The following is a 16,201-nucleotide window of genomic DNA, read 5'->3' on the forward strand; positions in this document are numbered from 1 at the left end:
AGATTCAAACGCTTTCGAGCAAAGATTACACCTTGACGCCAAAGGAATGCCTCCTTGTAAGACCTTGTCATCCATTGGAAGTCTTCGATGGATAAATTTCCAGCCAAATACCGAATGCACATTGTTCTACAATTGTCTCCACATAGGAGCTAAGCATCCCTACTGAATGGTTTCTTCATATATATATAAATAAATGGAATTAAATTACCCAATTAGAGACTAATGCAGGATGATATGAATGCAAAAAATAGTAACGAGAACAACCAAATATGTTACCTTTTCCCACAAGCCATCACAGGCTAGAACTAGGATTCCTCGTTGTCTTCCTCAATGGGACAAAATGTATAAGCCAGGAATGCATAAATTGTTGGTCTCCAACAATGACATTACTCTGTACCTGATGCATCATAGAGCAGACACTGACTGTAGAGGAACCAGAAATGCATAAATGTTTGCAAGAAATGACAATAAGTTACACTGGATAACTGAGTCTGCAAGATTAAAATCCTAACCATATTGAACAAAAAATGGTGAGAGTATTTAGATAACAACCTAGATTGAATAAGTACTAGAAGTGTAGCAGCGCCACATCTAGATATTTTGCTCACACAAGGGATCCTGATGCACCCTTCATTGGCAGTGGAATGACCTTCCTCACTGGAAACCGAAACAAAATGCTTAGCTAATGCTTAAGGGTGTTTCAGTATCAACAGAAAAAAAATTCTTCTATGGAGTGAGACACCATCCTTCATTCACGCTAGCATGAGGCTACAAGGGAAGGTAGCAACTGAGAGAGTGGGGAGAGAGTCAGACAGAGAGGACCTTATTCTTTCTGTTAGAAGACGGTCCTTGTAATATGTTTTCTTCATCTTCAGCATCACCTGCAGGGAAATATGGATGAGCAATGTCACACTTGATGCCTAAACAATGCTAATATGCTCCTAAATGGCAGGTGAAAGTGGAAGCTACATTTGGTTCAATCATGAATCCTTCTCTGTGCAAGCACTAAAAATAGAAACAAGAGATGAATGAGAAAAAACTCACCTAACCCATTTGTTCGATCATTTTACATGATTTTGCAACGAAGATCACCAGCAAAGCTAGTATCAAAATTAAAAAAGCAAAAAAATGAGATCAATTCCTTTGTTCAATTAAATGCCACAGATAAGGGAAACGAGGTCCCAAACAATCATACCTCAACAGCAGAGCTAATGACAGATTCAAGTTACTCGTGCTCTGCCTTCTTTGTCACTGCAGCCTCTAGGCTTTGTGCTGCCGTTAAGGCCGCAGTAGCTACCTTCACCATGCTAGCCTTTATCATCTGCTCACCAGATCATGACAATGCTGTTGTACCTGCGGCAATTGCAGACAGCAGCAGCAACTCTGCCAAAGGAAATACAACATGGGGCTACGCAGTGGGTTTAGAATCTTCGTTCTTCTTGTCTTCTGTCCTTTAGCAACCATTAATGGTATTATTTCCACCTTCATTGTCACCACTGTACTGAGAACGTACCATGTTTAAGCACATTGTCCTGAAACAGAAAGAAATAAAATGAGGCAGTGAGATGACAAGGGGAAACAAAGTTTGTTTTGGTACATGAGTCCTTAAAATTGCGCATATCATGAATAATTCAGTCTGATCTAAGGATTGTACATGGGATCTGCTACACTTCAATTCAGTTTTAAGAAATGAAATTTTGTTCATTGTTTCCCGTGGGAAAAAGAAAAATTCACACAAATTTCGATGATCAAGTTGATCCCATTTTTACTCATCCAAGTCATCCAAGTCATCAATTAATCGCATAGTGGGCGAGCCAATGGCATAATAGTTAAATTGCACTATTGCAACATGTTGGTCACAGGTCAAAACTTGGAAACAGCCTCTTCTGCGAAGTAGGGGGTAAGGCTGCATACACTTGCTCCTCCCAGACCCTGTAGTAGCGGGAGCCTTGTGCACTGGGTTGCTCTTTTTTAGTTACTAGAATAGCCTTGTAACATCAACCAGCATCGTTGGCTAAAATTTCATTTGGTCCCATATCCGAAAAGAAGTTGGATCAATGAACTAACTTGCCTGCTTTAGAGTCTTACGTATTTGTGTTGACCTGAGAAAAAAATTCAAGAAAAACTATTTGCACTAGATGGAAATTTAAAATTGTATGCATTAGGTGCCTTAGATTTGCTAGCTATGTCTTCTACAAAATGAATCGATCTGCAGAGGGATCTAGTGAATGTTGATTGGAGTATGAGTGAAGGTGAAGTCATATTTTGGTAGGGTCACGGGTGCAAATGGAAGGAAGTTATATTCTTCCTTCAACAAAATTAATACCCACCAACTAGAGGAGGTGTGATATGTCGTCAAGAAAAAGGGAGGGGGTGAGGGAATTCATCCGAAAACACCCCTTTCGTTGGGAGAAGCTTAGCTATAATCATCTTCAAGCATAAATTAGAAACTAAGAAAAAAAAATCTGAATTATCACAACAGCAGAAGACGGAGAAAAATTTATTAAAGAAATATTGAGAGATGAGTAAGGGTGAGAGAGAGAGAGAGAGAGAGAGAGAGAGAGAGAGAGCAATGATTGAGGGTAGAAGCTACACTTCATTCTCTACGCAAGCAAGATGGATTCAAGTATATGCACCCTTCAACATCCAAACTCCATGAGGACTCCAACTCGTTCACACCATGAATCTCGGTTAACTTCTCGCAACCACTAGCGTATAGACCCATCAATTTCTTTAACTTTGACAGAAATGGTAATTTTTCAATAGAAATGCAACCTAGAATCCAAAGTGAATCTGAGGATTCCATTTCGTCCAAACCTTGACTCTCGATCAACTTCTTGCAGTTGTAATAGTCTCCTCAGGTTCTTTAAGTTTGGCAGACATGGTGATCTTTCAATCGAAATGCACCCATCGATACTCAAGACCACTAGAGTTTGCAACCCATCAACTCCCTGAATTTCAGTTACCTTCTCACAACCCTCGATCTCCAATATCTGTAGTTTTGTTAAGTTTGAGACATTTGGTAATATTTCAATTGATCTACATTCATTCACATACAATTTTTCCAAGGACACCAATCTTCCAACACTTGGGATCTCGGTTAAATTCTCACAATCGGAGAAAGATAGATGTTTCAGGTTCTTCAAGGGTGAGACATCTGGTAATACTTTTAATGATTTGGATCCATATATGCATAATTCTTCCAAGGATTCCCATCGAAGAAGTTAATCTCTAGGGGCAGGTCAAAAAACCATGAATCCTTTAACATCTTCAAGTTTGATAAGCCTGGTAATCTTATGATTGATTCGCACCAACGGAGGTGAAATATTGTCAAAGATTCCAAATCCTCAAGACCCTCGATCTCAGATAACTTGTCACACTCACAGATATCTAATTCACTTAAACTTTTTGGGAAGTTGTATCTTTCTCAATGATGGGCAACCAAATATAGACAATTTCTCCAGAGAGTCCAATCCCTTAAGGCCCTCAATTTCAGATAACTCATTACACTTTCGAATTTCAATGCACTTAAGATTCTTCAAGTCTGATAAGTTTGGAATTGTTCTCAATAATTGACAATTTGCTATACTCAACTTTTCCAGAGAGTACAATCTCTCAAGCACTTCAATTTCCGATAAGCCAACTCTCTTGAACTCTAAGCAGCTTAATTTTTTCAAGCCCCTATGTTTTGGCAATTTTCTCAATGAGTCACAATCCCAAATCTCAAACTGCTGCTCAATTTTGCTAGCCTGGAGCAATTACGAAGACGTAATTTCTCTAAATTTCCCATGTTCGAGAAACCTGATATTTCTCTGAGATTTTCACAATTATGAACTGTCAGGCTTTTCAGACTTGAGGGAAGATTTGGGACGCATTGAAGGTGAGGGCATTGATCTAAACCGAGTGACTCCAGCCTCGTAAGAGCATTGATAGTAGTTGATATCTCCATCAAATTCGGACAGTCATAAAGTTGGAACACCTCTAAGTTTGTCAGATTTTAGAGCATTGGGAGTGATTTCATTTCGCATAGCGAAGCATCCAAATATTTCAAACTTGGAGGAAGGTCTGGGAGATCAATCTCCGACCCCATACGAGACTTGTTTTGATATTTACTACAAATAAACCCTTCATGTTTCATAGAATAATGGTCAGTACTTAAAATTTTGAGGTTTCTCAATTGACTTATTGAACTAGGTAACAGTATTGCAGAAAAGTCAACATATAGCTTCATTAAGGCTTCCAAGCAACCCAATGTTTCTGGCAATTGGTCAATTTTTACATTTCTAATGTCTAGTGTTTCGAGAGAAGTCAACTCACCAATGCTGGTTGGGAGATGTATTAGACTCGAGCACACATTCAAGTTCAATATGACTAACTTCTTAAGATGACCAATGGATGCGTCAATTGTAGCCAACTTTTTACAGTCTTCAAGAACCAACACCTCCAATTGTTTGTTTGCTGATAAGTCTGGAATCCGGTATAGTTCATAACAATTGCTCAAGTTCAGTTTGACTAATCTCTCAAGATTACCAATGGATGCATCAATTGTAGCCAAATTATAACATCTTTCAAGAAGCAATACCTCCAATTGTTTATTTTCTGACTGTACGATCAAACACCAAGGAACACGAATAATAAAGAAACAATAGATCCGCACGACACAAAGATTTAACGAGGTTCACACACCAGGGTGGTGTGCTACGTCCTCAGGCAAAGAAGAAGATGATTCACTATGCAGAAGAGAGATTACACCCGAGCAGTAGCGAAGAAAAACTCGCCCTGAAACCCTAGCTCGAAAAACCTCAAAATACAATGACTTTCTCAACAAGCAACAGTACATTATATATATTCCAAATCGCAGGTCGACCCATTGGGTCTCGATCGATCCGGTCGAACCATACCCCTCTGCTTCCATCACAGATCTCAGAAAATTCCCCATTCGGGTCGCCACCAAAATATGTCGGATCGGGTCAATCTTCAAAACGAGTCAGGAATTCAAGACAAACTTAACACTAACAAGTCTGGAGTTCGGGATAGTTTAGAACAATAACTCAAGTTAAAACTTTAAGAGTTTTTGCCTCCTGCATAACATAACAAAAACTTATCACATACTAATTGAAGTTTAGAAGTATTCTATGATTGATCGCAAGAAATAAAATAAACAGAGAATTCTTAGAGACCTTGATAGCTTTCCAACCCTTCCAGCTTTCTGTGATGTCACTATATGACAGGTCAAGAACACACAATTTCCTTAGATTGGTTGGTGTAAATTCCATAGGGCATCTTTTCCAATTAAGCCATCTCAGTTCAGGAAAAGAATGCACCAAGTTTCCAGCAACCGTGGCATTATCCACCTAAAGTAACCTTAGTTTAGTCATTCCAGCAAATCCTTCAATCATCATACATGGGCTTCTTACCCTATCAAGGAAGGTAATACAAAGTCCTTCAACTCTCCTAGTTCCTTGCAAAATAAAGAATCTTAAGGCTTTGTTTAGTTGCAAGGGAAATGCAAATTTTGTATGTAAAGTGGAATTTTTTTCCCAGAAAAAATAAATTTAAATGTTTGATTGCAAGGGAAATATATTTTACATGTGAAAAAAATTTCACTTAACCATTAAAATTTCCCTTTTATTTCCCCACCAAAATAAGAAGAAGAAAAAAAACCCTACTCTCATGATCTCTCTCCCACTCTCGCGACTCTCACCCAGCTCATGACTCTCAACAATCACTCTCTCTCTCTCTCTCTCTCTCTCTCTCTCTCTCTCTCTCTCAACTCAATTGGGTTCGTTTTAACCAAAAGACTTTGGATTTGAGCCAGATGGAGCATTACTGACCTGTTGGGTTTGTTTTTACCAAAAGATTTTTGAAATGGGCCTTTCAGTCATTATCATTTGTGATCTATTACTGTTTTTTTTTTTTTTTTTTGGTGAACATCTTTTATATTATTTTAAATATTTATTTATGTTGCATTCATTTGATATATAGAATGAAATGGTTTATTTTGGTTAATGTAGTATCTGATGACATTTGGTTTGATTTGGTACAGATCTTGAATGACCTGACTCACATAACCGATATAAATTTTGAGGAGTTGGGTGGGTTCTAGATTGAAAAGTACTCTCTCCCCTCATCTCTTCTAAGGAGTTTGGTTGGATTGTTAGTTTTTTAAAAATTTTACATCTATTTTACATACAATCAAACAACTATGGTAAATTAATTTCACTTCACTTCTGTTGCAACCAAACGATTCAAAAGGGGAAAAAAATCGCTTCACTTCCCTTCACTTCACTTTACTTCCCTTCCCATTTTCCTTACAACCAAACGCAGCCTAAATAAGTATGAAAGACTATCATGTAAAAACAAAATAAAGTATGGTTAGCCTATTAATTTATGAGTGGGTCCATGTTATAATTGACCAACGGCCCATCCGCATAAGTGGTCAAATTTTATGCAAAAGAATTGAACAAGTGCATGCCATTTTGTACAAGATTACGAAAATGCCAGAACGGATTTTTCGTAATTTGTGTACTCCTTCAATCATGTTTCGATCCCCACTACACACTTGTATTGGGCTGAAAGCTTAAAACTTGGATAGCAAGGTGGGTGCTGGATCTTTGGTAACATGGAACCACCTATGTCTACCATTTGGTTTGTCAAACCTTACAATGTAATGACTGATTTCCATAGCAGAAAACATAGAGCTAGCTTATGCTTCAAAGCTTTATTCATGATGACTGGAACCACAAATTTAAGTGTACTAATCAATTATTGAGAACCAACCTTTTGAGTACTCATTACTTCCAATGCCTCATGCGACCACAACCTACTATGTTCTCCAAGCTCCTTACGGTTTTCTCGGCGAACAATTTTTCTTCCGAGATCTCTTAGCTGATCATGCATCAGTAACACATTTTTTTCACTAATCTTAATCAGTGACTTTTGGCAAAGATTTTGAATTCCATCTCTAGGGAAGAAACCACAGCCATCCCATATGTAACATGGAACATTCTTATCCGTTCCAATAAAAAAACATGTAATGTCAAGAAATATCTCTTTATGTTTATAATTTAATCCATCATAACTTATTTTCAACTTCTTCAGCACTTCATCATGTGGAATTGTGGCTAACTTCTTCACTATATCTTTCGATGCTGGTTTTTCTTTATCAAATAAGTATGAACCTATAACCTTAAGAGCCAAAGGAAGTCCTCCAGTAGTTCTTACCACAGCTTTTGAGAGATCCAAATAATGTTTTGGAGGTTGGTCCATATCGAAAGCATGTTTGCTAAAGAGTTTGAGAGATTGATTTAGATCCATTTCATTAGGCTCGTAAGGTTTAGCCACTTAAGAACATCTAAGATATGCTTGTCCCTGGTAGTAATAATAATCTTACTTCCAAAACCAAACCAACCACCCTTCCCAATTATTGCAATTAAATCAGTATTTTCATCCACATCATCAATAACAATAAGAACCTTTTTCTGGGAAAACATTTGCTTAATCATTGAAGTTCCTTCATCAACGCTAGTAATATCTGGATTCTCTATGTTCAAGATATTAGTGACGAGTTGACTTCGCAAATGGACAACTCCCTTTGTTTGGAAAGTTTCTCGAACATTTGCTATAAAGCTACATCCTTCAAAGTGATGATAGATTGTATTGTACACACACCTAGCAATTGTTGTCTTACCAATGCCACCTAAGCCATGGATACCCACAATCGGTCTATCTTCAGATGCATTGTTTAGCAACTTCATCATTTTCTCTACATGAGAATGGATACCAAACATATTGTCAGGAACAAGTAAGGGGTTCTTTCTTAATTCATTCCAAACTTCTTTAACAATTAATTTGATTAATTCCCCTTCATGCCTGCATAATTCAAATAAGAAGGAAAACAAATGAGTTGGATGCTGAATTAAAAAAAAAAAAAAAAATTCATATGCATTGGACATGGATTAAAAATTTTTTGAACTAAAATATATTAGTCTAGCACTACAATAAAATAATAATAAAAAAGTAAATTAGTGATATTTTATTGCATTTTTCCTATTGATTCTCACCCTAAATCTATAATGGTAAGGGGAAAATTATTAGGTGCCAAAACATTTGGCATGTGGCTACTACTATTGACCATAGTTTCTATAATGAGGAATGACAAAATTGTTGTAACCCGGCAGTCACTGAGAGGGGGGGTGAATCAGTGAGTTCAATTCTGATACCTAAAAACCTGTCTGATGTCTGGCCAAGAAGAACCTGATATACCTGTCCCTGTTTGCACACAGTCGTATGCACACTCAGCCTCTCATAGGCACTTCCAAGTATGCACACCCATTCCACATTCCACGCACTTCAATATCAAATGCAAACAACAAGCACCCACAACACAGGGTTTTTACGAGGTTCGGCAATTTGCCTACATCCCCGGAGTAGTGCCTGTAAAGGCTTCGTACCTACTCAATACACTACTTTTGACTGCACCCACAGTCGGGAGCACCCACACCCAATTTTCTCAAGCCGAAGCTGAGATGGCACTCGTAGTGCCGATACAATGTGTAGCACCCACTACACGGGAGCACCCACTCCCGGTGCTTAGCACCCACTAAGCACACAATAAGTAATACAATTAAATTGGGCTTATAACAATGCCCTATAGTGAAGCACTCATACATGCAAATTTCCCCCAAATAGACTACAACTATCACTTAGGCATTTTATCAAACATCTTGCCTACAATGATTTATAATAATGGAAATTTGGCAAAATTGAGGTTACCTTGGCAAGGAGTAACCGTCGGAGATGCAATAATGTCAATCTCCACTTGATGCGGACCACAACCACGTTGTCTCGGTGCCGCCAATGCTTCAACCCCGGTTGGCACTTGGGTTTCTTGAAGCAACTCACAAGAACCAAATTCTAGGTTCTTCTTCTTTCTTTTCTCCTTGTCTTTACTTTCATGGAGCAACAATGGCATTCACATTCACATTCACACACAAAAAAAAACTTCTTCTCTATTTCCCTCTTCTTCTCTTCTCTTCTCTTCTCCTCTCTTTTCTTTTCTTTTCTCTTGGCAACAACCAATATGACTTGCTACCTTGGTTTCCAGCAGCTTCCTAAGCCTCTAATGGTGGCTATGAATGAAGTGCAAGAGGATGGAAGTCTTTCATTCAAACCTTTAGCCTTCCACGAGCTTCAACTCGTTTTTCCGACCACCTCAGCAAGCCCTCTGCCTGATTTCTGCCCTCTGATGTGTAGAGCTCGGAGAGATGAAGAATCCCCAACTTGAATCACTCAAATCCGACTTAAAATGAGGGAGATATGACCTTTTGAAGTTGGAGCAATGAGATAGCCTGAAATGGAATCTTCGTACGGGTGGCGTAGGCTACACCGGCGGCGCGCGCAACAGGGGCGAAATCTGACCGTAGATCTCATATAAGAGATCTTATAATCCAAACCGTCCGATTAAACCAACGGACAACAGATCCAAACCGTTAGATTTGAATCTCGATGACGTCATCATGACGTAAGCGCTGACATCGTCAGAAGTGTTGTCGATCTATGATTGGTTGCTTTTCCGGATTTTAAGGGAGCTTGTCTTCCACTCACAAAAGTGAAAATGCATATTGACCGTTGGATCCGAATCTTCCATGATGGCTTTAATCAGATTTCATGAGATCATTAAGATCGGAATCCTTTTTATACCTTCTGTACACGCGCGAAACACAATAACATACCTTGATATAGTGTAGCGCCAGTGCATCAAGAATTATGCATCTAACCAATAAAATCCCACGCGCAAGCATCTATCTCGTCCATATCACACCAAAATCTCAGCAGCCTTTGGATGGGCATCAAGCATACGTGGTCGAATCTTGGCCGTCCATTTCACTTCCCTTGACTCCTCTTTATTACAATCAAGCCCCTGCCTCCATATGTTTCAGTGCTTAAAGACCCCTTGCAACTCAGACCTTCAAAATCTTTAAATTACACAAAAGCCCTTCGAATTTCCAAAATAAATTCCGAAAAATCCACCCAACACCGAGAGCAACTGATGGATTTTCGGTTTGGATTTTCGAACCGACTTTACGGAAATGCTTATAACTTTTTCATACGATATCCGATCGATATGAAACGAAGTGCGTTGGAATCGTAACTGGATGCTCTACGACTTTTCAGAAGACTCAATCATCTGAATCATCCATGTAAAAAGACCAAAATGCCCCTACACATTTCCAATGACGTATCTTTCTCATACGCAATCGGAATGCGATGAAATCAGAACCGTTGGAAAGATTGTATTTTTGTCGTATTGTTACATGTAGAACACTTCCTTTAAAAAAATCATCTTCAATGCCGAAACTGCCCTCAACTGCCATAAATGCCGTAACTTCTTCATACGGTATCGGAATGTGACGAAATCAAATGCACTGGACTAGGAAAATTACAATATATCTTTTTCATGAAGAACCGATCTTCCAAAAATGTCATTTTCATTGCCGAAAATGCCCTCGATCGTAAATAGGCCAATTTTGCCAGTTTTGACCCAGAAACCCGCACCACCTATTAATGATGTATTAAACCACTCCATGCATACCAAGCTGCTCTGTTATCTCATCGGTGACATTGGATACTGCCATGTCATCATTTTCATCCACGTCACCCAAACTGGCCACGTCATCACCGCCACGTGGCCGAGTTGCCAACAAGGACAACCATAAAACAACAAAAATTTCTTTCAAGACTATGCGCAAGCAGTTCTTCAACAATCACTTTTAGATCGTGCCCCATTGTTGGTTTGTTTTGAAGCTGCTACCATGCTAAATAATGTTCCTTTTAGGTTACATAAATTCTGGATGGAGCATACAGACTTTCTTCAAGTAGTTAAGACTGTGTGGGAAGGTGAAGATAGGGTTTGTCCTATGTAATGTCTCTTTCATTAGCTCAAGAATCTAAAGCCAATTTTGAAGTCTTGGGCTAAGTCAGTGTTCCCTAATTTTGAAGTGAAGCTAACGGTGGCTAAGGCTGATCTTGATGATGTCCAAGACGCAATTGAAATGCTGGGGCATGGATGATGATTTATTCTCTAGGGAAGCAGACGCCAAGACCAAACTGCTTAAGGCAATAGAAAATCATGAGAAGCAATGGGCAGAGAAAGCTAGAATGAGGTGGATGAAAACTGGGGATCATAACTCCAAATTCTTCCATTTATTAATCAAGATTAGAAGAGTTAAAAACCTAATTCGAGCCCTCAGGAGATATGATGGGGTATTTGTGTTAGGTCTTCAGTATTTAGCATCTTACGTTTCTGGCTTTTATGAAGATTTGTATAAATCTCTTCCCTTGACTGATCACTTGGATCTGCTTGAGTGCATTCCAGAAGAAATTAATGACTTTGATCGTGTTATGCTTGAGTTTATCCCATCAATGAATGAAATCAAGTAGGTAGTCTGAGATCTTGACCAGGACAGCACCCTGGGCCCTGATGGCTTCCTTGGTGTGTTTTTTTAGAAATAGTTGGGATATCGTGGGGGACTATTTTTGCAAGGCACTAAGGCAATCAAGCAGTTCTTCATCTCCGGAAAAATCCCAAAGGGGTTAACAATAGATTTCACCCTATCTGCATATTGAATTTCTTTTTCATAGCTTTATCAAAAGTCATGGCTGTTCATTTATCTGATCTCCTCCCCAGATTGGAGTCTGAAGAACAAGGAGCCTTCTAGAAGTGTAAGATCATTTCATTTAATATTGGGCTAGCGTCTGAATTGGCAAATCTTATGTATGCTTCAATGCGTGATGGGGGCATTGGCATCAAGTTGGACGTGCAAAAGACTTTTGACACTCTATCATGGAAGTTCCTTTTTTCTATTTTGAAGAAATTCGGATTCTATGACAAGTGGGTTCAATGGCTTCATCAGATTTTAGTATCTACGAGAATTTCGGTTCTTCTAAATAGCGAGCCGATACAGCTCTTCCGCGGGGGGGGGGAGAGAGAGGCCTTCTCCAAGGAGACCCAATTTCCCCTATTCTCTTTATTCTGGCAGAATAAAGATAAGCTATTAATGTTGGTTTCAAGTAATTTAAAGGCACTTCCAGGACTAAGAGGGGCTCTGTTTCCTAGCAATTTGCTTTTTGCTAACGATATTTTTATCTTCATGAATTGTATCAGCCAGATACTTTAGAAATTTGAACTCTTTTTTGCTAAAGTACCAAGAGTTCTCAAGTTAGAAGATTGACTTGGAGAAAAGTAAACTTTTATTTAGCAATGTGGCTCCCCATAGAAGTCGTTATATCTCTAATAATTTGGGAATTCATCTCTACTCTCTGCCAACGCAATACCTTGGAGTGAAGATCTTCAAGGGCCGAGTATATAACAAAGGAAAGGATGTTCCCTCTAATGGGGAAAAAAATCAAAACTTGTATCTAGGGGTGGAGTGGTAAACTATTATCTATGGCGGGGAGGGTCGAACTTGTTCGATCAGTGATTGCAGGGGATGCCAATTCACAACTTTGAGTGTATTAGTGGGCAGAGTCTGTAATCAAGATGGTGGAGCGTTGGGTTCGTAATTTTATTTGGACAAGTAATACTGTCTCTGTTAAAATTATTGTAAATAGGAGGACGTAAGCCAAAATATGAAGGAGTGCTTAGAATCCACCATCTTTCGGAGGTGAATAGAGCTTGTCTCTGTAAGCTGGTCTAGTAGGTAAAGCATGAAGAGTCGATGACGACTAAATTTTTTTGTGCTAGATTTGTCAATGAAGATGGGTCAATGAAGGGAGGTTATAGAAGTTCCTTGGTGTGGACGGGTATCAAGAAAGTGTTGGAGTATGTCTCCTCTAATGAGTAGTGGTCGGTTGGTGATGGAAATAACATATTATTCTAGCATGATAGGTGGCTAGGCCGCTCTTCTGGGGTTAGTATGTTTTCTATTGACTCCTCCCTCTTCCAGGGTCATGGCACAAGGGTTACAGAATTTATTAGAGATGGTCAATGGGTCTTCCCTCCTGTGACTTCGAATTTTATGAAAAAAAATTTGACAAAGCAGGGAAGCTTCCTATCTCATTGGATCAGACGAAGGACATGTGTAGTTGGGTGCTAACTTCTCTAGGGAATTTTTCTATTATATCTGCTTGGGAGAACTTGAGAAACTCAAACCAAAAGGTGAGATGGGTCAAGCTTATTTTGGGTCCTTACCTCCAACCCCATCACTCAGTGTTTGGTTGGCGGCTTCTCCATAGCAAACTAGATGTGATGACAAGATCAAAGCCAATGGGATATATTTGCCTTTAAGGTGCGATCTCTGTATGCATGAGGAAGATTCCATGAACCATTTGTTTGTCGAATGTGATCATAGAAGGTGGTGGTCTCAGAAATCTCAAGTCCTTGGCCTTAAGGAAGCTTGGCTCTCAGGTTTCATTCTTATCCCATATTTTATTTGGTTAGAAATAAACTCTCAGCAGATTTAATGGGGTGTCAAGAAGTTTTAGGCACATTTTTCTCTCGGGTTTGGGAGAACTGTGCCGAATGTCCTTGAACCTTAAAGGGAGGGTAGTTTTAGTGTTTGGCCTGATGTGCTCCAAAAGTCTTATGATTTCTGTTCCACAAACTCGGCATAAGGAGATGTGTGACTTGTATTGGTGTTGTCTGCCTAATGCCTAGGTAAAGCTAAATATAGATGGTTGCTCTATGGGAAATCCAGGTAAGGCTGGAGTTAGAGGTGTATTAAGAGATAGTAATGCGAGGGTTATCTCTTCTTTTGGAATCTTCGTTGGTGTGACAACAAATTTTGTTGCAAAGTTTCAAGCATTGCTTTTGGGTTTGCAACAAGCCAAAGACATGCATCTAATGAAGAATTGGATTGAATGTGATTCTGTAGCAGTTGTGCTTATGGCAACATAGGGGTTAGTTCCTTGGTACGTATGGCAGCATTGGGCAGTGCTTCAAGGTTTCTTAGAGAGCATTGAGTAGAAAATCACCTACTGCTTCTGTGAAGCGAACCTTATTGCAAATTTCATGGCCAAATCAGCTGCGAAGCATGAAGCATGAAGCCACAGTGGATCCAGACTCGTGCAATAGGACATGACTAATTAAATGATGGCAAAATATTCAAAACTATTATATTAAAAAGGGTAATTTACAGCGCCACCCCCTGGAGAATGCCACAATTATAAGACCACCCCTTCTGTTTCACCAAATTAGACTCAGACCCCCTACCGTTAGTCACTGTTAAAAAATGTTATGAAATGACATTTTTGCCCTTATGAGTAAAACACTGATAAGTTAACTATTTTCATTATCCCAAAAATACCCCCTTTACCATTTCATTCTTCTTATCTCTCTCCATGCCTGCGACCAAGAGTTAAGAAGAGTTATAGCCGATTGAGGCACATCTGTGGAACGAAATTCATGATCACCGAGTCACACCAAACTCGGCCTTCCAGCCCAAGTTGCTTTCACACTCTACCTGCGATGACACCACACCGGCATAGCCCTCCTACCTTTCCCTCTGTCGGCGCTCTCGTGAGCTAATCCACTGACGGAGAAAGTACATATAGCCGCGTTTTTGCCGGAAAACATACACATGCCACCGGCATCGTAGATCCATCCAGTGGTGCGGCCCAGGCAATGGAATCTCATCAATCTCGTTTCCATCCGCAATGCACCGCACATTATCCTCTCTACTACTACTACTAATACTGTCGCCGCCACCACCACCGCGTCTAGTGTCTCTATTCAAGTCGCCTGCACTAGCACAAGACTTCACCATCTCTCCATAGTCCTCGAACCGAGCTACCGTCTTGGGCAGGTGTTGAACCTTAGGCGACCAGCTTGTGTGGAAGGTTATCTCCACAATATTGCAAGAAGGGTGTCCCTCCAGTAGCTCGGTGAGTGTTGGGAAGAAGGGTTTCGGCGATCGGGAAGTATGTGCTGAGATAGTCGTCGGAGCCGATTTGATGGGTTCGAACTGGCTTCAGCTTTTGAGTTCTCCTGAGTGTCTCAGACTGGATGGGGTGGGCGGCGATGGTGGGTTTGATTTCCTGGGCTTCTTCTTGGTGGTGTCGGTCGACCACGTCCTTGAGGTTCTGAAGGCTCTTTCTGCAACTCGAAGAGGTGATCAGATGGTTGAGTTGCTTAGGGTTTAGATGGTAAACATCTTCGAAGGCTCTCGATTTGCATTGCAACGATTTGACCCAACCAGTCACTGGGTGAAAGAAATAGAAATTATTATAAGGGTATTTTAGGTACTTCATATTTAATAAGGGCATTTTGGTATTTAAAATAAAATATAATTGTTGACATCATCATATATGGTATATTCGTTAACAGTGACTAACGGTAGGGGGTCTGAGTCTAATTTGGTGAAACAGAAGGGGTGGTCTTATAATTGTGGTATTCTCCAGGGGGTGGTGCTATAAATTACCCTATTAAAAATATCCAAAGCTATTATGCTAGAATAAAAAAATTAGATCTTAAACCAGAGGCCTTTAATTATTGATAGAAATGCTAATTTATTATTTTCGTGCCACAAATATCAAATATCAAATAATTGATATATATTCTCCTACTTACTGGTTGGGGAGCTATTATATGACCTTGAGACCAATAAATTAAGGATCTGAACTCGGGAGCTATATGGCTACTACCAATACCGATCCAATCTCAAATTGCCCAGAACGGCAGTGAATCAGCTGATTCGAACCAAAGAAAAGAAGGAAAATTATACAAGCGCACACCTAGTGCATGAGGCTTGAGCAACCTTACTTTTGTGCCAAGGCCTCCCCACTTGCTGTTGGAAAAACTATTAAATATAAAAAAATTGATTTAAATTTTGAAAGTCTCCTTGACCTGGTGAAGACTTTTAACACTGTTTGAAAAGCTGATAAAAATCAGTAGATTTGCCTTGGTCAAATCAGAATCAATGAATTCCTCTTTCGACTTCCACCCAATTTGTAATGGGAAAAAAACAAAAACAAAAAATCTCACTTTCGATTTTATCTTTGAAATTAGATCTGTGGGTCATTCGATCACCTGGTCGTACATGTAAGTATCTAACACCTATTATTTTTTCTTCCAAATGTACTTCTCTTTACCCTTACAATGGTGTGAAGTGGGACAAATATTGAATACTCACATGTACGATCAGTGATCATACGTACAACGGATCCAGATTATCTCTTTATTGAAAGAAAAAAAAAAAAAAAA

At 39.4% G+C, this 16,201-nt stretch overlaps 1 protein-coding gene across 1 annotated transcript; it reads right to left on the bottom strand.

The window, feature by feature from the left end:
• Positions 1–1,453: 1,453 nt before the first annotated feature.
• On the bottom strand, positions 1,454–7,269 carry LOC122057963 (TMV resistance protein N-like). The gene is made up of 4 exons (XM_042620335.1): positions 6,781–7,269; positions 4,377–4,603; positions 2,818–3,039; positions 1,454–1,532 (listed from the first exon to the last, which is right to left on the bottom strand). Exons 1-4 carry the CDS (start codon positions 7,267–7,269, stop codon positions 1,454–1,456), a joined length of 1,017 nt encoding a protein of 338 aa, XP_042476269.1.
• Between the last annotated feature and the right edge of the window lie 8,932 nt (positions 7,270–16,201).

Source organism: Macadamia integrifolia, chromosome 12 (genome assembly GCF_013358625.1).
Source record: "Macadamia integrifolia cultivar HAES 741 chromosome 12, SCU_Mint_v3, whole genome shotgun sequence".
NCBI classification, from domain to species: Eukaryota; Viridiplantae; Streptophyta; class Magnoliopsida; order Proteales; family Proteaceae; genus Macadamia; species Macadamia integrifolia.